The sequence below is a fragment of the Salvia miltiorrhiza genome, chromosome 8 (assembly GCF_028751815.1).
Source record: "Salvia miltiorrhiza cultivar Shanhuang (shh) chromosome 8, IMPLAD_Smil_shh, whole genome shotgun sequence".
Classification (NCBI taxonomy): Eukaryota; Viridiplantae; Streptophyta; class Magnoliopsida; order Lamiales; family Lamiaceae; genus Salvia; species Salvia miltiorrhiza.
The window spans coordinates 2,331,572-2,354,676 of record NC_080394.1 but is presented as its reverse complement, the minus strand read 5'-3'; the positions used below and the strand labels follow the sequence as shown (position 1 = coordinate 2,354,676).

Genomic DNA, 23,105 nt, shown 5'->3' with positions numbered 1-23,105 from the left:
TTATTTTGATTAGTCAATTATCATTATTCAAGTAACTTTTCACAAATTAATAGCCAATATTTCTTCTGTCCGCCAAGAGTATGTCACAATATTGTTTTTTTCCACGAAATCTAATTTAAAAAGATAAATTTTGTTATCTCTTTTTTCATGGATAAATTTATCCATCAAAGTAAACATGACTTTTTACTATGACACAACTCTTTCTTGTAATTATTATGGAGCTAAAGAAGCCCCAAATTCCAAAAAATAAGTAAAAAAGAGAACAATTAAGCTCAAGAGTGTAAACTGTATTGAAACATAAAAACGTTTTTGAAACTTAAAATCGCATTTCCATCATCAAAGACAATATGAAGAAGTTCATAGAACTTCCCAGTGAAAATGAACTCATTGTATTGTATGAACATATTTCTGATCTCCCTAAGGTATCATCATTTCTCTTCTACAACTACAACAAAAACCATACAGAAAAAGCAAAAAGAATATATCAAAAAACTCTAAAAAATAATACTATAAAGAAAAACTACAAACTAAAATCAAGTTCATCCAAAAACTCAGTCAACTTCCATATCAGAAACTGCTTCATTCAAGATCTGCTGAAGTTCTTTCACTCGTTTTCGCGCTAATATTATGCAATCCTGCAGGCAACAACATTTCTTATTAACATCTGTCCAATTTCAACAAGCATTGCTTTTTTTTTCTTTTTTTTTCTTTTTTGATCGGACAAAGTCAACAAGCATTGCTACATGAATAAATATAAAGCTTAAACATGCTTGATAGATTGGTCCAAACAACGACAACATCAAACTGGGAAGTGGGATCATATATATATCGACTTATTTCTCATTGCAAACTGGAAACTGCTATCCGAAAGAAATGATCTTACACAGTGTTATTCAATTTAATACAGCACACCAATGCTTCTTCGCCCAAAAGATAATTATTCTGATATAGAAATGATGAAAGCACAGGAAAAAAACGAGGCGAAGTTCACCTGGATTGATGATGTGCTTGCTAGACCTGGTCCACCTGGTTTATTGAGAGACACGAGCTGATGATTCGTATCCAGCACGACTGTCAGGTACGTTTCCATGATGGACTCTTCCTCAGAGGTCGGATCTGCTAGAATGTAGTTCTTGTGAAGAATGCATGTTAAGGAGAATGGCTGACTGTTCATCTTAAGCTTGATCTTCTCCTCATTTACAGGTTTCTTTTCCTTCTTTGATCTGCCATTCTCCTCAGACACAAGAACTATTCTTCCATCATCATTGAGAGAGACTATTGGAATTTGCACTGCAAGGTGGAGTTTCTTTAGAATGTTGATAATCAAAGCAAACATGGTAGACTTTATCAAGTGGAGTCCCCAGGTAAAACTTACAATGCGAGAAGGCAGCCACTGCGGAAAGTAATGCTGCATCAAAAAGAGCACCATCAGCATCCAAACAGTATATGTCCTGCAAGAGTCATTTCCTACGGTGTTAGGTGATGATAGTTGAAGCATGAACCCAAAATTCAGCTAGTAAGGAGAAATTAAATGATTGAATGAATATACTTTACCAGATAGGCCATCCAAGCAGCCTTGCCGCTAACCAAACATAACTCTTTCAGATCGATCATGCCAGAACTGCACAATTATAGGCAATGAGAAAATTTGATGGTATGATACATATGTTAACTTTTCTGTTAAAACAAAGGAGGAATCGTGGAGATGTTTAAGCATATGATGCACCAATGACATGACCACGCATACTCATATAGATTATTATGACATGTCAAAATATGAATGTAAGAAAGATAGGCACATATATTTTAACGTAAGTGGTATGAACCCGAAGATCTATAGATTTCAATTAACACTCATATGCAAATATTACTAATGAACACAACATTCTAAATGATTTTTTTCTATCAAGACAGAATCGAATGCATTTTAAGTGCCCATACATAATCTATATAAATACATATATTATCACAACTACTACACTATTACACTATTTTGTGTGTGAAATGTGTGTATCTGTACAGTAAGAACAACGTGCATGAATTAATGATGCCAAAATAGTGTCATATGATCTCTTGCCTCAGTATGGTGTCAGACAACTGCTTCGATATCACCGGAGCCAAATCTGCAGGCCTGCCGGGGCGAATTAGTGGAGAACAAATTGGAGGCATGTGGAAGTCAATGGCTGCAAAGAACAAGTATCAACTTACTAACATTATTAGAAGAAAAGAACGTTTAAAATGCGATAAACTGATAGTACAATAATATGTTTACCTATGCATCCCTCATCAGGTGCCTCTATAGTTGGAGTCATGACTTCCAATTTAATGGCAGCCAACATAGTCTGAGGATGATGTAGAACTTTCAATTAGTGCTCACAAATAACTCAAATAGTCTCGAGCCCATAAGAAACAACACACTTACAGTGCATCCTATCTTTGCTAGAGCTGATCCATTAGCAGATGCAACAGCTCCTAGATTTTCAAATGTTGGATATTCAGCAAGGGTATCAGCTATTGGCAGTATAATAAATGAGAGGTAACAAAACAGAGTGACAAACCAAGACTAAGCGTAGTCTCTCTAGCCCTTCCAAGGGGACGCCCGTCGGGCCTTATAGATTCAAGAAGATGTCGCTCGTGAAAACGTAGAGGAAAAAGGCGTCGAAAAGCATCCAGCTCCATCTCTGAAGATAAATCATTGGTTCCACTCGCAGCAGCCATGTTCTTGTTGTTTATTCTGTAAAAACAAAATTGTACCAACAGCAGCAGATAAACTAATCAATAAATGATTCACTCCCTCATTTCTGGAGACATTTATGTAAGAACACAAACAATTTTACCGCCAAATTTTGAATTGGGGATTTCATCTTGTGGCAGTAATATAGCAGAACCAGCATAGGCTTTTGCAAGTATTATATTGTGGAATCAGTAATCAAAGACCACAAACAATTGCACTACCAAATCAGTTTTGTTCAAAAACTACAAAATTGTTCACTTCACTTACATATATCAGTTGAGCAATGAAAGAAAAATACAAATAATTAAAAACCATAGATGCAATGCGATGCAAAAACCGTCTGAATCAGTTATATTTCAAAATACAAAATCATGAAACGAGCTTTCTTCTTTAGCGCCTCTTTATTGTACGCCCATAATTATCAGCAGTTAAATTTTCAAAACTAAGCTTATAATTCTTATACATCACTCGAATCTGACTCTGTTTCATTTCCCGGTTCCCTTGAAAAATCCTATTAACAAAAATATGTCACCTCAGTTCTGATTATAAGCGATTTACACCGTCAGAAAGCTTTGAGGCGGAACGGCGGCGGCGGCGGCGGCGGGAAGAGTGAGGAGGAGCGGCGGCCGGAAGAGTGGTCGAGGCCGAGCTGCTCTGGACTGAGGTACTAGGTTTCGTGCGAGTGTGATGAATTAAAAAAAGATGTAGGTTTTTTTTTTCCTAGTGATGTTTGGGCCTAATTTTTTTGGCTTTTGAAATATTTTTTTACTAGTAATTGGGCCATTTATATTTTTATTAGGATTAATAGTGTTTTATGCCCCGAACTTTCAGCGTTTTTCACAAAATGTTTTGAATTTTCATTTTCTTCTAAACAATCCTCAATTTTCAATTTTTTCTATAAAATATCTCACTATACAAAATTCGGTGACAAAAAAAATGAATTATCTCGCCGAATGAAATATTTTGGGACCACCATTGTTGGAAAATCATACTGAGAACCACCATTGTTGGAAAACGGTGAAAGTTTGATTTTTTTTTTTATCATCTTTCCGTCTTCGAATTTTGTATAACGGAACATTTTATGAAAAAAAATTGAAAGTTTCGGGTTTTTTTATGAGAAAATAAAAGTTCGGGACACTTTGTGAAAAACGCGACATAAAACACTATTAACCCTTTTTATTATCCACATTTACGTCCACTACATTCTATGTAAGGTTATTTATTGCATTATGCATGATGATTAATAAGTATTTTTTTTGCGGTATTACGGTTACTCATATTAACCGTCCCATATAATTGTGCGGGCTTGAGTTTGGATACTAGAATTCGATTACATTTGGATACGAGTACCCACATTTCGGGTTTGGGTTAATCGTACCTGACCTATTTATCATATCATATAAAAAAATATATAAAAACTAACAATTTAAATAAATAATTATAACAACTATTATATTTATTAAATTTTTTGATAAATAGATGTTCTATTTTGTTAATCGTCATAGCATGGGATGTAAGTAAAAAAAATATTAGTGTTGAAACTTGAATGACAATCTTATATCAAATGAAATTAATGCCACTTTACCATTACTTTGGTTTTCTTGCACAGTAAGATTTTTCTAACCGTTCCTCGTACCAAAAAAAAATGCACCACAAACAATAGTAAATTGAAATAAATTTATTCGCTATGTCTCACTTTAATAATTCATATTATTTTTTTACACATATTAAAAAAATACATTTAATATTTTTTGAAAAATATAATTTATATATAATTTTTCCTTTTTACCCTTATTTATTGTTGTTGTTTTAATAAAAAATATAATTTAAATTTAGAAAGTGGACTATATTTTAGAATATCTAAAAACTAGGAAATTCTCAAAATAAAATAGAGGAAATATAAATTATAGTAAAATAAGTTAAACTAAAAAAGTGTAAAAAATATTTATATGTAATTTAACCCTTTGTTCAAAATAGGTGGCTATTGGGTAAAATTTAGATGTTTTGTTGTACAATTATTGGGCCTGTTACATTATGTAGGAATGCTTCGTTATATATTATGGGCCTTCACTCAATTAGCCCAACAAAATCAACCCAAATCTACGGCTCACACAACTACATATAAACCCTCAATCTAGGGTTTCTGCGGCTCTGTCTCAGCATTTTCGACTCTCTCTCACACACTCGTAGCGGTCGGCCGAAGCTTACTCTCACACAGCGACAATGGTGAAAGGCCGCCAGGGGGAGCGCGTCAGGTTCTCTCTCAATCCGATTCATTTTTGCCTAATTCAGTGTGAATCCAATGCCGATATCTAGCTCAATTTTGATTTTTGTTCTTAAACATTTCTTGTTCGGATCGTTTTAATGCAGGCTCTACGTCCGCGGGACTATATTGGGGTACAAGAGGTAAAAAAGAAGCTACAATTTTGTGTTTGGTTGATGGAGAAAAAAATTTCTCGATTCAGTGTGTTTATTGCGTGAAATTATAGGTCGAAGTCGAATCAGTACCCAAACACGTCGTTGATTCAGATCGAGGGCGTCAACACTCAAGAGGAGGTGGCGTGGTACCGCGGGAAGCGCATGGCGTACATTTACAAGGCCAAGGTGAAGAAGAACGGGTCTCACTACCGTTGCATTTGGGGAAAGGTCACGCGGCCGCATGGTAACAGCGGTGTTGTCCGCGCCAAGTTCAAGTCCAACCTTCCCCCAAAATCAATGGTGCGTTTCTCTTTCAATGAATTTTTGTTGTTGTTTATAGTGGATGCTTGATGTGTGATGTGTGGTAATTTTGTTTGTGTGACAGGGAGCTAGAGTGAGGGTGATGATGTATCCTAGCAACATCTAAGGTACGGTTCTCATATGTTTGGCGCTGTTTTCAGCTCGTATTGTTATCTGATGTGTGAGTGGAAAATTGTGTTTTTGATGTGGCGGTTGCTATGTTACCTGCTGATATAGTTTGATGAAATAACATGATATGCATCTTAGACATAATTTGAATAGTGTTTCATTGAGCTAGAAGAGAAGTTCTTGAGCATCATCTTTCCTACTAAGACAATTTTGTGCATATTTTCAATTTCTGCTGCTCTATAGATTAAGTGTTTTAAGCTTATATTGCATGTACTTATTCCATCTAAATGGTAATAGCACCTGAGTGGTTCACTTGAAGATTTTGTTCTGTTGTAGAGAAATTTATTAGACATCTATAACTTGAAAACAGTTTGGGTCTTGTAACTTCACTATTGTTACCTTCACCAGTCATCCCTTACCCTCTACAAATTTTGATTAGGTTTGATATTGGCTTGAAATAATGTTAAATCTAATGATTACTTACAAAAATATAGAAATTAGAGTTTGGTATAAAGTTCTTGCCACCACCTTTGTAGTTCAAGATATAAATGTGAAGACACTCGTAATTTCAAGATTCGATCCTCCTCTAAGCTAGGTTTTAGATGATTCAACCCACTATTCAATACTCGGAGACAGCTTTTCCTTTTTATGGAGTGAGTAATTTTTCTCAGTATGAGTTATTTGCTTTCTCACCTATTTGTTTTTTAGGGCATGGTTGTTACTCTTGTATTATGAACTGCACGAGAGCTATTGTTGTATTATTTTTATTGATATTTGCCTAAGTTTGTTTGATTATTTTGCACAGGTGGGATCGTTTGCGTTCTTGGATACCTCAAAGTGAAGCCCAGTTTGTCTCAGATCTTCTAGGTGGCATTTTTGAGGATAGGAAAAGTTTTGTATCATCATTAGACAAGTTTTCTTTCACCTTGTTCTGTGGTGCACTGATTTTGAGATTGCAAATGCACATCATTAAATAGAGTTTTACAAGTTTGCTGAAAGCTTCATCTTTTCATTGTTGTTTACAACTTCATTATGCAGTATTCAATTTAACTTTTGATGGTCACAGCGTTGGAGTTTTGTTGTCAAGTTATGAAAGCTGTAATTTCTAATAATCTTATGTTTGAAATAATTTATTTGGTGATTTTCCGGGCATGTTGAATTGAACTTGCATAAGTAAGTCTCGATTCCTAATTTGCAGTGCAAGAATTGCTAATTAAAATTGTTACCCTACATTTTTCTGTTACCACCACTGTCGTAATTTGTTACTTATGAATTGCAATAGAGGTACCATATTTATTGGAGACACATACCTTTCTAATATGTTGGTGATTAGGGCTGGGAATTTCGTAATCGGGTACTCGATTCCCGACCCAAAAAAATCGGGTATCGGGTACCCTATACCCGAAAAAATCGGGGTCGGGTATTTAGGCTGTGAAAAAATCAGGTATCGGTATACCCGAATTACTCGATTTTTTAATTAATAAATTTTAAACTATTTAATTCCCAAACTCCCACTGCCCTAGCCCCTAATCAATTCATCCCTCGATTCCCTCCCAATTCCCAAATCAATTCATCCCTCCCAAACTGAACTCCCAGTCTGCCGGCCCTCCTCTCGGCTCTCACTCCAGAGTCCAGCCCCGGACGGCCGCCCCACTCGCCGTCGCCCCTCGCCCCTCGCCAGCCCAGCGTCGGCGCGTCGCCGTCGTTCCCAGCCTCCCCAGTCCGCGACCCTCGCTCGCCCGCCAATCGTTCCCAGATCCCGAGACCCTTGCTCAGTCGCCCAGCCGTTCCCGTCGTTCCGCCGCCGCCTACGACTTCGCCTCGCAGCAGCCGCACCGCCTCCGAGCTCCAACAGGCGCTGCTGCTTCTTCTTCTTCCTCTTTTTTTTTTAAATAAACATATATGCTTTTTTGTACAAAATGGAGAATTGCTACAGATTTGAAAGTTGCTACGACTTAGAGTTTGAGAATTGAGCAAAAAAAATGAAATTATGTACAGATCTGAAAGTTGCTACAGATCGGGTAATTTAGGGTACCCGAATACCCGAGTCGGGTATTAGGGTACCCGATTTCAATTTCGGGGTCGGGGTCGGGTATAGGGTTTAGGGGATTTTCGGGTTCGGGTACCCGAACCCGACCCGATTCCCAGCCCTATTGGTGATACATTAGTTGATTCTAATGTCATTATAACATCCCTTAAACATCTTAATGTATCTTATTCACTCTATCCATAACAAAATACTACTCCCTCCGTCCCACTTCAAATGTCCCACTTTTCATAATGGGGTGTCCCACTCCAAATGTCTCATATCTTTTTTGGCAATACACTCTCTCTCTATATTTAATATTTAAATAATTTCCACCAATTCACTTTATCTATTTTATATCCACTTTATCTATTTTATACTCATTTCTTAATCTATGTGCCCAAAAGTAAGGGGGCATTTAAAGCGGGACGGAGGGAGTATTGTTTATTTTTTGTCATTTTAGAACGTTTATAAAATTAGCCCATTTATATTTTTGAAAACATTCAATCACATTTTGGGAGACATTTTTAGTGCATGGAAGGAGTATTAATTTCTTACTATTTAAGTGTGTTTTTCACACAAATTTATTATCACCAAATATGGCGAGACACGCAACAAATAGAGATAAAGAGATAAAAACGATACAATTCTCAAATACAAATAGCCGTTCTTCCAAATTAAAATCTCAAATATTCAAACAAACCTGTTCAAATTTGCAGAACATATGTTCTTGTCGATCTCACTCTTTCTTTTTTATTTTTTTCTTTTTCTTATAAAGAAATCGTCTATACACAACTAAATTATTACATGACACCAAGCAAATAAACTGAAATAGACCATTGAAAATTAAACCGCAACACTATACAAAGAATTCAACTCAAAATTCTTAGCTACAAAACTTAGCAGCAACAAAATTTAGCTCCTCCTGATCTATCTCCACAAGCAAGTATATCTGTCAAGGACATATTTTTTTAGTGAGACAATGGAATTCAAGTAACATGGCACTGAAAAAAAAATATTTCAATTGGAGTAAAAACTACAATACTATAGGAAAGTAAGAGCTCATAAACAGAGCTAATGTTTCTTTGTAAGTATTATCCTTCACATCTTGTGTTGCAAAAGTTCAAGAAAGTGAAGATCGTTCCGAAACAGATTGAAGTCCAATTGACTGACACTAAGATCTAAACTAACATCTTACATGATTACACTAAGTGATTTGATGTTCCAAAAAGTCTATGTATATGAAGTTGCGTGCGTGTGTTGGTTGGTAGTGTGGTTTATCGCTTGAGGCTAAAGGTCTCGGGTTCGAGTCCACCATCATCAGTCTATAAATTTACTTGTTTATTCATAAAAAAGAGTCTGTATCCAAGAAATCTCATTTTACTAGATTTCTAACCATCTATGTTCTTCAAGTTATACATCAACGTAATCATCTCTAAGAAGTAAGAACAATACGTGACACTTTCCATTTATGATCAAATTCCCAACAATTATGGAATCTCAATTATTTGGTTTTCACAAACAATTATATGTAAAAGAACAAGGAATGCAAGGAGATACCTGTACAGTTTCGAGCTGACCTAGCTCCAGATAAACGGGTTTCTAAATTGAGTAGCCATTGCCTCTGATAGAAACTTAACAAGGTTTTCCCTCTCAACTTCTTTTTCTCTCTTGAGCTCTAGATGTCGGACCTAAGTCACGAGCTAGAAATATTAGAGGTACATTGCAAAAGACCAATGCTAAGTGTAAGAAAGAAGTCATGATAGTCACATATAGGTTAGACTCCAACCTGAACTGAGCCTTTTTGGGATACACCAGAGTCAGTGATGACAACAAGACATTTGATATCATGCTCGCTTGCATATTCGTACTGTTCAGTAAGGCTTGGATCACGCAACGGGACAAACTCTGCCTGTAATACTTGCTTTCAGTAACTATTATTTGTGCAGCAGGAATATAAAAAATTCTTGCACAAGATCCGATTACTGACCCTGATATTCTCCTCCCACAATTCGGCCACCAGTTCCATGCGCTCGAACAATAAACCACCCCCTCCTCTCGAACAGACAAGAATATTAATGCCTACGTCATTTCTGTTCACGTTATAAAGAAATTCCGACACATTCAGTAGATGCATTAAATAGGAACATAGTCGGCAACAAAAGTGGATCTATACAAGAAAAGATTATCACCTATGAGATTTATTATCAACAGAAGAATGTAGCAAAATAGTTTCTAGCGCAATACTTGTTCCAACTGCACCGGGTGGACTTGATTTCTGGCAAAAAGATAGGAACAATCATGAGCACCTTTCTGCAAGGAACAAGTAAATACATCTATAGTGTTCGATGGAAACAAAGAAAGTGGGGAGAGATGCTACATATAAAATTTTAATTATTTGAGCAAGACCATGTAGTCAATCAAACATTAATGAACTGTCTTTTAGTATAAAAATATGATACTAACATGATTTATGCGATATTCTATAACAAAATATATGATTATGGTGTGAATATAAACTTCAGAAGACCTACATATTCAGAATCAGCCATCTGCTGAAGCAAGTAATCATAACGACCACCAACTGCAAGCAGGGTTCCCTCCGTTAGTGCTACAGGATTGTTATCCTTTTTGAGATATATCTGCATTAAGAAATTGAGTATCAAAGAACTGTTTTTATCATGTTTTAATAGAAAGTGCTGCTCATCACCTCAAGCAAATAACTTCAACAAGTTTAGATACAAATCCCAGTTCAGGAAGGCACATCTTCTGTCTCTTTTCATTTGACTATCCAAATGACCAAGGACAAAATAACTTACTTGTGGTTCAAGCTTTTACGGAGAGAATCTAAGGCAGGACATCCAATACTCAGAAATGAAAGAAATCTAGATTTTTGGCAGACGAAAACCTTGAGAACTTAACATTGAATGACAAAGAACTGAGCAAGTACGTATCTGAAAGGAATATATTTGCATAAGAACTTGTACTAGTACCTGGAAATACAAGTTCCTGTGATAATATTCGGTAGGTGGCATAAGTGCATCAACGAAGACATGCCTTTCAATCTTCCAAACTCTCAAGTAGTTGAAAAGTTCGGAAACCTCATCAAGTGCCTTGCGTATGGACTTATCTGCAATCGTGATCAACCACAACTTCTGCTATTGGCTGCTTTCCAAAGATATAAATATTTAAATAGGAAAGTTTCAGTTAAAGCAATTAACTAGTGAAAAGATACCTGCAGGCAGGGCACCTCGTAGTCTTGGTAGTGCCTGTTCAGCAGTTCCACAGAACCTCAATCCCACAGTTTGTAATCTATTTAAAGCATCATCAGAAAGATCAAGTTCCTGAAATTAACAAAGAAAGAAAATATCAAACCCTCATGATTCTTGAAGTTGATAGAACAAGTGTGCAACATTCATAGAGAAAGAGCTTGCAGACCTGTCGAAGTTGGCGCCTGATAAGCACCCATTTTGACTTCCTTTCGGAAGACTGAGGACGCAAGGAACCCAAAAGTGAGAGAAGCTGCAACCATACAAAACAATTAATAAATACGTTGTCAACATAGCTTAATCATCAATATCCATCTAACCTCAGCTACTTTCTGTCTATTTTGAGGTTTGATTCCTGTCCAAGACCATATTGCCTCCATTATGTCCCCATGATTTAGATGAATGTCACATGATTCTGAATTGAAAAATTGAGAAACAATGTCCACAGAAGCCTGCAATTGAACAACAACAAAAGAAAAACTTTGTATCTTATTGATCACTGACATGATCAGGGTTATTATCATTATGTTGATATTCATATTATGGACATGTGTTATATGCCAAGTGTAGGACCTTTATGATCTCTGCCTCTGTCAATGCAGTTGCTCCTCCAACAATATCAAAATCCCCCTGTAAGATTAGGATTTATAGCAAATGCGGCCATCATTTCCTTTACCAAGTGGCACCATGGTAAATTTTATATGCAAAAAAAAAAAAAAATGACCTGTAAGTACCGATTCGGAGGTGAATGGCCAATTGCTCTTCGGTATACATATGATATTTCGTACCGCCTGAAAAATGATTTCTGCAAAAGATAGAATAGTTAATTTCTCCACGAAAGGATCTCAAACAGAATATCACAGGTGCTGAAACAAATGATGAAAATAATAACAATGACAAACATAAAGATAAAATAAAAGGAAAACTACAGAGCACCAATTGCAAATGATTGAAATGAAAACATGGGATATACATCTAAACATGCATATAGTGTTTTTTAGAAAGGGTCAACTGGAATATACAAATTAAAACAAGACTGGGAGACCACTGGAATAATGAGAAAAAGGACCCAGAATCAGGAACACCTTAAACGAAGTAAAGATTATAATCCCAGTGTTCTGTAAAAGATGAATATAATGGAATGGAAGAAAATAAAGCAGAAAATCCTGCTATGATAATGCTTCAGTCAGTTTATGAAAGTTGTGAGAACACACACACACACACACAAAAATGGAATAAATTTAAAGTGGACATCGTGGTCATTTTAAATGCGCATCTCAGCATTGCTGCATCGGCAGGAGTTGGTCCATATTCTGGCAGAGAGCGAGTGATGACTCCTATAGAAACTAACCTGCTTTGCAACGATCCATTTCACGAAGGGATAGCGCAGCTCATGGCAAAACTCAATCATGTCTCCTCCATGAGATAACAGTTTGACAGTACCCCTTTAGTAGTTCAACAAAGTTCAGAAAAACAAACAGAAAAAGTAGTCATTAGAAGCTTCAGCAGATGAAATTCAGATAAAAATGTAGAGATGAAGGAAAGTTTAGTTTTTTTTTTTTTTTTTGGGTTGGGGTGGGGGTGAGAGTCATAAGAAAAAAGACAATGGTACCTATTTACTTGATGGTCATCTCCCAATATTCTCATTGGAAAGATCTCCAAATGCTTTGCACCATGCTGTCTGTAAACTTCTCTAACAATGTCAACAACCAGATCACGGTTAGCAGTATCTACATCTGTGAAAATAGTTGATGAGATATCATCTCGAATAGATTTTGGTCGTCCAACATTCTCATGACTGTCCTTTGTCCTTAACTTGTCCTCGTCAAAAATTGCGGACACTACCTTTTCGTATATACTTGTGTCTTCTGAAGTATGAATTGTCCTCAAAATATCTGCAAGTCCAGGTAAAAAAGAGACTTAATTGAAAAGTGAACAAGGGACATGACTAAATATAACTAACCAAGTCATAAAGGAGATGCGATTCGTGTTGCAAAATATAAAGGAGATGGTCATCTTTAATACAGACAAAAGCTTGGTCAGTCTGTATGTACTTTTAGGATTTTCACATTGAAAATTGTATAGGCATCACTTTAGAATCTTTTATCAAAATTCTGCCAGCGGATATCAATCACTTACTATCTAACATTTCATACTCCATGTGAGGTGGAAAAGCATGCTTAAGAAGCTCCGTGGCTGAAGGCCGATCTGATGGACTTGAAGACATCAAGTGCCGAAGCAAGGTTGCCTGTTCCGGGAATTCAGCGACCCAGCTAGAAGGAAGCTCTCCTTTTAGTTTCAGATCAGATAGCAAAACATGTCTCTCCATTGCTGTCTCAAAAGGATGCCATAGTTCAAAGAACACAACTCCTAAACTGTACATGTCAGCCTATATAATATAGTGAAACGAGATGAGATCAGGTAGGCAATTTCTCAAAAAACTACTAAAGTACATGTATACACAAGAAATTAAAATTGACCTTCTCATCAATCTTCGGCCAGCCTTGCTCTATTTCAGGGGCAGTGTAGAAATATGTGCCAACTTGACCTGTACCGTCAATTGATACTCCAACTGTTTCAACCACATCCACATCTTGGTCCAGTTGCTCCAACTTCAGAAATTTGGCTGAAATATAATACAAAAAACTCATGTAAAGTTATCCTGAAGGAAATCTAGACAGGTCCTCAACTGAAAACATAGAATTACATGATAGAACATGTTTTAGAACTCAGTGGACAATTAAATTATCTGTCCACCTAATGTCATTCCATATTAATTGTTCTCCAAGGGCAACAACATATACACCTTCTAAAATTTGAGACATTCAATGAAACCAAAGGGGGCAAATAAATCCACGTAGGAGCAGAAATAAATATTCCAAACAAACAACGATCAGTCTCCACATATGAAAAACATGCATATACATCATCTCCAAAGCAAGCAAAGAATTAATGACAAAATATGTATCATTCCCATAGAATACAAAAGTTCCATAACATACATGCTTGACCATGTACGTGAAAGAGTAAGTTTGGAGAGAGCAGGGAAGTTAAGCAAATGCACGCCAAGTTCCAAAACCAGAAAAAACAGTTCACCAAAGAAATGGAGTATGAAATTTTATCTTATAGTTATTACAAGTTTTTGAAGGATTGATTCAAGCTTCCTGCTTGCATCATTTTTTTTTTCAAATTTGAAACAATATTAATAAAAAATGAGCAAGAATCAACCCTTACCAAGACCAAAGTCCCCAATTTTTATGTCATTTCGCGCATCAAAAAATATGTTATTAGGAGTCAAATCACGATGGATAATTCCTTGTCCATGGATATGTGCCAGGCCTTCCACAATTTGGCGAAACAAATGCCACGCAAGTTCCTTATCAAGGTGATTATAGGATTCAAACATTTGCCTCAGAGTCCTGAACGGAACATGGAAAGTATAAGTTAGGAAAATTGATTAGTGACTCAAAGAACCAAAGAATACCGTGTTTCAAATCTCCTGATGCATGGGTAGTAAAATCCTATTTTCAATTTCTCATTTTAGTTATGTACTAAGTTTTGATGGTCTTGATAGCCTGAACTTCAATTGTTAGATAAGTACTAAAGTTTGGACTTCTGTTACTTCAAAACATTATCAAGCTTGCACTCCATCACCTTAGATAAATGCTTCTGTTACTCTTCCAAGTTCCATCACCAAAAAATACCGTGTTTCAAATCTCCTGATGCAGGGGTGGGTAGTAAAATCCTATTTTCATTTTAGTTATGTATAAAGTATTGATGGTCTTGATAGCATGAACTTCAATTTTTAGGTAAGTACTAAAGTTTGGACTTATGCCACTTCAAAACATTATCAAATTTGCACTCCATCACCTTAGATAAATGCTTCTGTTACTCTTCCATCATAGAGACAACCAACAAACTTCAGAAACATATTTCCAAATTTTAAGAAATGTAAATTAATTGTAGAGCTCATAAAAATTGGTGAATTAAGGGTCCACTGTGGCATTTTAGCAATGCTGAAGTTAAGAAATTTTCTATTTCCTGTTGATCTCAATGGGAGCAGGAATGGATATAACAATATAGCTACCTAGGGCAGTATTCCATCTGAATATAGAGGTAAGTTGACTCAAGCTTATTTTCATGTGCAGACTGTTCTGAAGAATCAGTTTCCTTGAAGCTGACACTGGAACTCATGCCAGTTGTGGAACCCCATGCTAGGCTTCCAAGATTTCCAATATCTCCTGCTTCATACCAAGCCTGATAGAAAAGGAAAGTAAAAAACAGAACAGATATGTGTTTCATTTCATGGATTATACTAACTTAACAAGCATTCTAGCTTCAACATCCTATAACTAAGCAAAAAACTATATAAAAGATACCTCTCGTACATTACCTGATAGTATCGAACGACATGCTGATGCTGCAACCTCGAAAGAGTAGCTACTTCCCTGCAAACCATTTCACGTAAGTCCAAAGGAATTCAAGTCAAAATTAGACAACAAAAATGACAAAGATCAAAAGGATATAATGACAAGATGCTCCCGTAAACAATCCTGAATGAAAAAGAAAACCGGATTGCAATTTGGCATAAACATAAGGAATGTATAGCTCCTGGAGTCCAAAAACCCCTTCTACCTTGACAGATCTCCAGAACCATTTCATTTCAGCCAATTTGGTAATCAAATTTTCAGACCAAGAACTAGTAGTCTACTCAATCATCACTCATGAATGCAGAATCTATAAAAGAACAGCCATAAGAAACAAAGAAGAAGAAGAGCACCCAAGCATTACACAGCTTCAGAAACTACTATATTGAATGAATTACAACAAAAAAAGAATTTAGACTTTAAATACACGTCTATCACTACTGACCTTAATATGCGGTCATTTACAGGCAGAATTTTATCCTTCAATCGAATCTTCTTCACGGCATAATGCCTACCATCTAGCTTATTCTTGCATAATACAACGTGGCCAAATCCACCGTGTCCTGCCAGAGTAAAAAATAATTGCATAGTTGCACGGGGCATGAAAGTAGCATCAAGAAATCAACTCAGCGCAATCCAAAATTGAAGCTATCAAATGCAATTACCAGGTTACAAGAATAACAAGAAGATATTTATATTTATATCGTGATGTTCTGCTAATTAGCTGTTAGCCAATCATGGAAGATCAGAGTTTTCCCTAAGACTGGAAAAGCTCAGGAATATCCTGATATAAGTGCTCCTTGCTGTCAATAATTATACTGTGAACACTGTAAAGTTTTGAAGATTATTAACTAGTTGTTCTACTTCTACAACAATGGTGTCTCAACATGAATTTCATCTCAATTTCAAAATTCTAGATAAATCAATACTAGCAAAACACATCAAACATAATGATGATCAACTAGCATACCAAAGTAACAATTAATTTAGTAAAAAGAACAGTTTATTAAAGAAGGCTAAAAGTTATCTTTAGGTTAGTATTGTGACACATCAAGGCAAGACAAGGAGAAAATACTGAAATACAATAAGAACATAATAACAAATTAAATGAACAATTCATTAAATCCAAAATGAATAATTTCACTGATTCTTTAGTACTATATTTTTATTAATCAGGCCTTCCAAATGATGAAAATGAAAAGCTTCTCCAGTTGAAATGTTTCAACACAATTTACTCTCTCAAGGTTTTGTCAATCAAGTTTCATTCACCTTGCGAAGACATAGATGCTATCAATCCTATAGCATTTCCCCATGTTCTTCTATATAATAAAATCTTCATTTTATTTGTGCTTAGTTTTAAGCACGGGCATTATCCTAGAAACTTGATATAGAAAAACAAGCAGGATGATCATTCCAAATCCACAAGAAACAAGAGGAATGAAAATGCTAGCCAATATGCAAATCATCCACGCTGAAAAAGTACTTTCTTACCAAGAGGTTGAAGCTCCTCAAAGTCATTTAAATAACGGGAATTTGGAACTGAAGAACTTTGGCCTCCTAAATCAGAAGCAGTTTTCCAAAAGTGAGATATTTTTGATGAGCTCTGTCACATGGAATTCAAGAGAAGGAATAAGATCATTGAAAAATTGGATAATCAACTTCCATGGTTCTACAAAAATGCTCAATTTACTAACAATATGCTTCCCAAACACACGATCAAAATTCTTGTCAAAAGATGATGATGGTTTGATAGCCATATCTCGCACATCTTCTGAAACAATCTGGAAAAGAAAAAACTTATAAGAAGTGGGGGCAAACAAATATATTATTACATATATAAGATGCAAGAAAATACACACCCCCAGATTGAGGAGCTCTGATGTAATTTCTGGCAAAGCATCAGCAAGTGCTCCTTTAGGAGCACAAGCAAGGCGAAGTAAGTGGGCCTAATGGAAGCAAAAACATGGTCAGTGGAGGTTTTAAAAAAGGATTCACGAATCAAAGTAACAAAACGTACCAGGAGCAAGTCCCTCTGCATAGTCTGAAAAGATTGAATTTGATTAGCAAACTCAGACGATTCTGAATCACTATTTGTACTACTATTGTCAGTTTCTGTTAGATTTCCTTCTACAAACATATCCTGTAAAAGAAAGAAGTTGTTATTCCTTGAGAAAAGACAGGAGTGGCAATAGACAAAAGCAATTAAACTAACTAGACAAATAACAGGAAACGAGGAAAATAGGATCTCCTACGATCTGTCATGTTTAGGGAAAGAAGGAAGTTAGAAAATGGGTTCGAATTCTGGCAGGAAATAATGGATGAGACAGCCAACATTACCTAGAGACAAAAATAAATATCTCCGTAATCTCCGTACAAAAGCAACAGTTCTCTGTGCTAGTAGTTTTCATCTAAAGGCTGAGAATGTGCTCTATATTATGGTGAAGTTTGAATTGGACTGTGTCAGCTTAGGTATTGTCTCAAACAATAAGTATTAGCTTTACATGTTTATATGCAGCATCATTGACAGAGCTATAGGCCATCACCTTATTAGAGCGTAATTCAAAAGTCAGTATAAGAAAAATTGAGTCATTTGACAATGGCACATCCAGCATCTTAATCGCGATAAACCTCTACTCATAACCAGCAAAAGTTGATTGCAGAATATCGGTGAACTTAAATCATTTATGCTCAAAAGAGAAAGGTCAAATGAAGGACTTAAAACTTTACGATCACAGTGTAGTTGTGAATAAAAGCAAAAAGAGGAAAGGGGAAAAAGATCAACACCTTTAAGTGGTTAATGGTACCATTTCCAACTGATTCATCAGAACTCAAATCAGCACTTTTTGTTTCGTCTTCACTCTCTTCTTCAAGCGTACCTAATCTTAATGACTGATTATTGACATGCTCTGGCTTATAACTTTCCACCAATGGTGACTTCATACGCTTGTCTGGTTTCTTGTCCAAACTACCATTTCCCGCTTTTGGATTATCAAATGTATGAGAAGACACTACCTTGCTGCTCTCTTCCATTTCTAGGTTCCACTGCCACAACTCCCCAGAACCACTGAAAAGATCTAAATGACTAAAGATAAAAGGTCCTCCAGAAGAACAGATCGTGCCACTTCTGACAGTACCATCCTTCGTTGGGAGCAAGAAACTCTTATCAGTACCATGGCAGACAACCTAAAGCAGAAACCAATCAAGATAATGAGGATCTCTTGACTCTAGTTTGACAAAGTACTTCTTGATTAATTTTAAGCATGATTTAACAAAAAGTTTCAAAAATCTCAAATCATATTAGAAGCTATTTAATTTTTGTGAGATTGGTAATTTACATATAAATCATCCTAGAATTTTATCCTGACTCCTGAGTCCCTCTTAATTATGTCATATGTCATCAGTAACTAAGCATGTTTCCAATTGGAAATCAGTCGAAAAGTTATCTACCACATATTTCTTGCCTTGACATATTTCATTCAACTTCTCCACTGAGTTACAAGGTCCCTATCTCCCCATGTCTCATTATATTAATTATTTTATCACTGTAGCATCATTAGACAACAATTCTGCAATTAACTTGATCAGGAAATAAACTTGCAACTCAAATCTAAGAAAGATATAGTTCATACAGATTCACGAGTCTGCTCTTGAGGAATAACTTCAGACAAGAATTCTTGCGCAGCTTCGACTAAATTGTAAATCATGACGCGTCCTTCTCGAGCATTAGAATTAGCCTGCACCACGTAAACACGAGATAGTCATTTTTCAAATAATCAAGCAGATTCAAAAAAATAAAAAAAGGCGGCCCTGGGGGGAGGGGGGCATCAAGATTTTACAGGAGATGTGGAAAAAAGGATACAAGGAGGGGAATCAGGAATGGATTAATTCACAACATACGCTGTCTCTTAATAAAAATAAATCACTGGATTTTTTTTAGTCAGTCAACTTCGAAGCATAAGTTTAATAACGTTAAATCTCTTACCTAGTTGTCCAAATATTCTCCAAGGATAAAGAAGACAACAATCTATTTTGAAAGTTTAGATGAGCAGGCTACATCACTCAACAACAGAACATGATAAAAGATTTAGACATGGAGTAGATAGAAAAGACAAGTTTGTTATGGAGTGAAATAAAAGGTGCATTTAGTAAGGAAGGAAAAGAAGAACAATGTTATCATTTAGCCTTAAATTTGATTCATGAACACAGTAAGATTCAAGCAGAATAACTGCCATTTGATATGACTCTTTTCATGTGAGTTACAAGAGGTGATTGCGCTAGAGGTAAATATGCAAATAGGTTCTCTGTTTCTTATAGAGGAGAAAAAAAACATGTGGTGCAATACCAAGGAGCCTCATTGCAGCCACATATAGCTCATTATGCAAGTACAATACAGAGATTGTATAATGAAAATATGTAGGACAATACCAAGATGCATTATATTCAAAGCAGAGAAGCTTTCGCAAGCATCTTATGCATCACAAATTATTACCAATTTTCAATTCAAAGGTTAAAAATAATAACTCACAGAAGTTACCATGTGACAGTTAGAGCACTCGCAATAAGTTGAGTCTTCCTGAATGTATGGCTATCACTAAGGTCCTACCTGATCATAAAGTAGAGATAAAAGATTATCAGCATCAGTTTTTGATAAGCCTTTCTCTGGTATTATCTGCAGCTTCGGGCATTTATATGGATAACCTGGTAAACATCTGCACCAAGAACATGAACTTAGTAAATAGTTTGATATAAGACCCTTTAAAGAAAAATGAGAATGGGCCCAAACCTCACAGAAAGCTGAGCACAAACATCAGAATCCTCATATCCGGTATCCTTTGAGTATGGCCTACAGTTTCATTTAATAAAGACTCGACAAAAGAGAGAATGAAGCCTAAGGTTTAAAGTCCATGAATTATCACAAATCTGGAACCTGAGCTTGATGTTGATACGAGGAGGTGATTCAGGAGCAACTTTGCAATCATCCTGAAATATTGCACACCTGCAAGGAGCCATGAACTTACTCGTAAACTAGAATATCATAGGTAGAAGTTTGTTAATCATCATAGAATTTCTTAAGGAGTCTCCACACACCAGATATAAAACATTAAGCATTATCAAACATATATCCACTACTCGCTTAGTATATGGCAGCAGGGAACAGAATTAAATATAGTGTTTCATATGATTACCATTGATATGCAGGCGCAGAGAAGTTCGCAGAAAGTTTTAAGTTGAAAACTATATTAAATCAAATTCAATGAAAGCTACGTTTTTGAACCATAAAAAGTCCGGAACAATGACCAATCAATTCAAACAGGAGTGAGCAACAGGAAACAGAGTTGTCATGATCTATATCTTATGGTTCTATCATATCATTCCAGACATAAGGTTCAAAGTTACTGCAATATCAGGAGCAAAGTCTACTTTTGAGAAGTTTATTTCTTGGGATTAACCAAGAACAGTGAGTTTGTCACTGCACTTATTATCTATTATTTGTGCAATTTGCAGTCTCAAGTACACCAGCAATAGAAACGTACAGGTTGGTCATTTTCTCAAACATAAGATTAATCACATGATTAGATTAATGACATTTATCATTTGTTACTAATTTCTTTTTCTTCATCGTTTTCTCTTGGAAGCAGCCAATACAGAGAGAAAATCAACCATAAGCAGCAAATAAAGCTATTCTCGAACAATTCAGGCCAAACTAATCTAACAAATACATATTTTCCACAAAACATCGGTGAGGCTGATTAATACAATCCTCAAATGAGCTCAAGCTATTGAACGTATATTCACTGAACAAAATATCTACACATAGTAGCTCACTAGAATGATAAAAACAAAAATAATGTAAAATGTGTTCATTAAAAGTTCAAAAATAAGAAAAAACTCACAACGCAGTTACTTCCTCGGTTAAAATTTCAGAATTATCGGCGACAGTCGAGTGATGGTCCTTTGACTGGGCGCGGCGGCCTCCGCCTCCGCCCCGCTTCTTCTTCTTCTTCGAACCGCCCATTTGCTTATAACTTTTTGCCTCAAATCGAATTTGAGCTGTTCGAGAGCATTTACTATTAAGTTATCGGCAAATCTGCCTTCCAAAGCGAGGTAGAGAGCTGCGTTTCAAATTTCAAATGATGCTCGGAATCAATTCAGTTGCTCGGAATTTGGAGACTATAGTGAGGAGAAAGGTGGCGGCATAGTCGAAGGTGGAGAGAAGCCAGCGTCTAAGATCATCACTTTTGTTCTGTATATATATACATTATGTGTATGAGAGAGAGAGAGAGAGAGAGAGAGATTTTACAGTGGGCTACCGAGACAGATTGGACATGGCGATGGCGGCTGGCTTGATATTTCATTTTATATTTAATTTAACTATAGTTTTATTTTATTTTAACATTTTTGCAATAAATATATTATACCCAAGTCAAAAATTCTATTTCTAGTCGCGATACAAACGTATAACGTATTGTTGTACGTAACTCAAAATTTACAAATCAAATTAATTACAAAAAAAAAAAAAATTACAAATCAAATTAAATTAAAGTAATACTCCCTGGTGACACTTATAATACGATTTACTACTATCGATTGAGTTAATCGATTATATGTTGTGTATATTTTTGTAAATAAGAACTTTTTATTGATTTTTCTTACTTAATAAGATAATCGAAATATAATAAACACAATCGAATTATGTTGATTACATAAAATTACGTATCTCCTTATCATTTGAGATTATTATTGTCAAATTGTCAAATGTCGAGTGTTTAGTGAATGAAATGAGTTGACGAGATTTTATTTATTTATTTATTTATTTATTATTATTATTATTATAAAAAAGATTGAGACAAAATCGCTAATTCTCAAATTGATAAAAATGATTCTATATAAATATTAACCATCAAATGCCCCGAAAAAAGAACCAAATAAGAAGCGAAGATGTTAAAAACAAAATTTTGGGAATTTATATTGCGAATTATTCATTTTATTAGTTTTTTTTAGTATTCGAGTTTGCAAGGATAAAAATATCTACTTATCTAGTAAAACTATATTTACTTCTTTTTTTTTTTTTTTGAGAATTCAGTAAAAATATATTTTTAAGTAAAACTATATTTACATTTTGATTATATCATTGAGAGGGGGGTGGGGGGGGGGGGGAGAGAAAAATAAATTGGGCTTTCAATGGAAATGCCCCTGATTGAAAAGTGGGTTATGTTGCAGTGGGCTTGCTTGGAGTTTTTGGTAGGTATGAACATTAGTTTGGGCCTGCTTAAAATAAAGAAAATAAATAAACATGAGAAACTTGGGCTGGGAATGGAATAGAGTGGATTTGAAAGTTATGGATTGGGCTTTCATTTTAATTTTTCCCATGGGTTAGTCAGGCAAATTGAAATTGTGAGTAGTACTTTTTTTTTTTTTTGTTGAAAGAATCTGATTACTAAATTTTAATAGATTATAATTGAAATTTATTGAATAATAGTTGAGAATTCATATATCATAATCACGGATTAATGAATCATAATTTGATTACAATGATTTTCTTATAGCCAATAATGTAATTAGATGATCAATATGATTCCCACTAATTAATGTATATATATTTTTTTAATAATTTTATAATTTTGAGTTAGCTTATGAATTTATTAGCGAACAATGCCAAACTCAAACTTAATTACTTGATTTCATTAACGAGTCTCACTAATTAATTAGGTTAATAAGGTGTTATTCTGAACTGCCTTAATTTTAATTTATTTTTACTTTTATCTTTTAAACAAAATATGACTACACAATAAATTAAGAGA

At 35.3% G+C, this 23,105-nt stretch overlaps 3 protein-coding genes across 7 annotated transcripts; 1 reads left to right on the top strand and 2 right to left on the bottom strand.

The window, feature by feature from the left end:
* Positions 1-306: 306 nt before the first annotated feature.
* LOC130999926 (uncharacterized) lies at positions 307-3,494 on the bottom strand. The gene is made up of 9 exons (XM_057925627.1): positions 3,267-3,494; positions 2,559-2,734; positions 2,423-2,472; positions 2,273-2,342; positions 2,078-2,183; positions 1,555-1,621; positions 1,376-1,451; positions 992-1,290; positions 307-635 (listed from the first exon to the last, which is right to left on the bottom strand). The coding sequence occupies exons 2-9, from the start codon at positions 2,716-2,718 to the stop codon at positions 552-554; spliced, it is 912 nt and encodes a 303-aa protein (XP_057781610.1). The 5' UTR covers positions 2,719-2,734; positions 3,267-3,494; the 3' UTR covers positions 307-551.
* A 1,322-nt stretch (positions 3,495-4,816) lies between these two features.
* LOC130999925 (60S ribosomal protein L35a-3) lies at positions 4,817-6,643 on the top strand. 2 transcript variants are annotated; one of them, XM_057925625.1, is made up of 6 exons: positions 4,858-4,989; positions 5,105-5,140; positions 5,224-5,452; positions 5,538-5,580; positions 6,387-6,432; positions 6,480-6,643. In XM_057925625.1, exons 1-4 carry the CDS (start codon positions 4,958-4,960, stop codon positions 5,577-5,579), a joined length of 339 nt encoding a protein of 112 aa, XP_057781608.1. In that variant the 5' UTR covers positions 4,858-4,957; the 3' UTR covers position 5,580; positions 6,387-6,432; positions 6,480-6,643. The 2 variants fall into 2 exon arrangements, with proteins under 2 accessions (XP_057781607.1, XP_057781608.1); XM_057925624.1 differs by having other exon boundaries at positions 4,817-4,989; positions 6,387-6,643.
* A 1,709-nt stretch (positions 6,644-8,352) lies between these two features.
* On the bottom strand, positions 8,353-21,635 carry LOC130999923 (eIF-2-alpha kinase GCN2). Of its 4 annotated transcripts, XM_057925620.1 has the most exons (30): positions 21,198-21,635; positions 20,231-20,299; positions 20,087-20,146; positions 19,907-20,012; positions 18,933-19,037; positions 18,088-18,486; positions 17,321-17,443; positions 17,163-17,249; positions 16,998-17,084; positions 16,795-16,906; positions 15,749-15,866; positions 15,270-15,324; positions 14,964-15,133; positions 14,111-14,295; positions 13,357-13,502; positions 13,016-13,265; positions 12,489-12,771; positions 12,228-12,321; positions 11,601-11,681; positions 11,450-11,506; positions 11,197-11,328; positions 11,046-11,129; positions 10,843-10,951; positions 10,601-10,737; positions 10,142-10,249; positions 9,800-9,885; positions 9,598-9,700; positions 9,397-9,519; positions 9,168-9,298; positions 8,353-8,559 (listed from the first exon to the last, which is right to left on the bottom strand). In XM_057925620.1, the coding sequence occupies exons 1-29, from the start codon at positions 21,317-21,319 to the stop codon at positions 9,188-9,190; spliced, it is 3,702 nt and encodes a 1,233-aa protein (XP_057781603.1). In that variant the 5' UTR covers positions 21,320-21,635; the 3' UTR covers positions 8,353-8,559; positions 9,168-9,187. The 4 variants fall into 4 exon arrangements, with proteins under 4 accessions (XP_057781603.1, XP_057781605.1, XP_057781604.1 ...); XM_057925622.1 differs by lacking the exons at positions 20,087-20,146; positions 20,231-20,299; positions 21,198-21,635 and adding an exon at positions 19,838-19,906 and having other exon boundaries at positions 20,002-20,012; XM_057925621.1 differs by lacking the exons at positions 19,907-20,012; positions 20,087-20,146; positions 20,231-20,299; positions 21,198-21,635 and adding an exon at positions 19,829-19,890.
* Positions 21,636-23,105: the final 1,470 nt, after the last annotated feature.

Excerpts from the sequence above, each read along its gene's own strand:
- LOC130999925 (XM_057925624.1), top strand. The coding sequence starts at position 4,958 with ATGGTGAAAGGCCGCCAGGGGGAGCGCGTCAG. Across the intron at positions 4,990-5,104 it reads CGCCAGGGGGAGCGCGTCAG|GCTCTACGTCCGCGGGACTA; the intron begins GTTCTCTCTCAA and ends GTTTTAATGCAG. Across the intron at positions 5,453-5,537 it reads ACCTTCCCCCAAAATCAATG|GGAGCTAGAGTGAGGGTGAT; the intron begins GTGCGTTTCTCT and ends TTTGTGTGACAG.
- LOC130999923 (XM_057925620.1), bottom strand. The coding sequence starts at position 21,319 with ATGGGCGGTTCGAAGAAGAAGAAGAAGCGGGGCGGAGGCGGAGGCCGC. Across the intron at positions 18,487-18,932 it reads AAGAGCAGACTCGTGAATCT|GTTGTCTGCCATGGTACTGA; the intron begins GTATGAACTATA and ends TTTCTGCTTTAG. Across the intron at positions 15,867-16,794 it reads TGAGGAGCTTCAACCTCTTG|GACACGGTGGATTTGGCCAC; the intron begins GTAAGAAAGTAC and ends TTACTCTGGCAG.
- LOC130999926 (XM_057925627.1), bottom strand. The coding sequence starts at position 2,718 with ATGGCTGCTGCGAGTGGAACCAATGATTTATCTTCAGAGATGGAGCTG. Across the intron at positions 2,184-2,272 it reads ACCTGATGAGGGATGCATAG|CCATTGACTTCCACATGCCT; the intron begins GTAAACATATTA and ends TGTTCTTTGCAG. Across the intron at positions 1,452-1,554 it reads CTGCTTGGATGGCCTATCTG|GACATATACTGTTTGGATGC; the intron begins GTAAAGTATATT and ends TGACTCTTGCAG.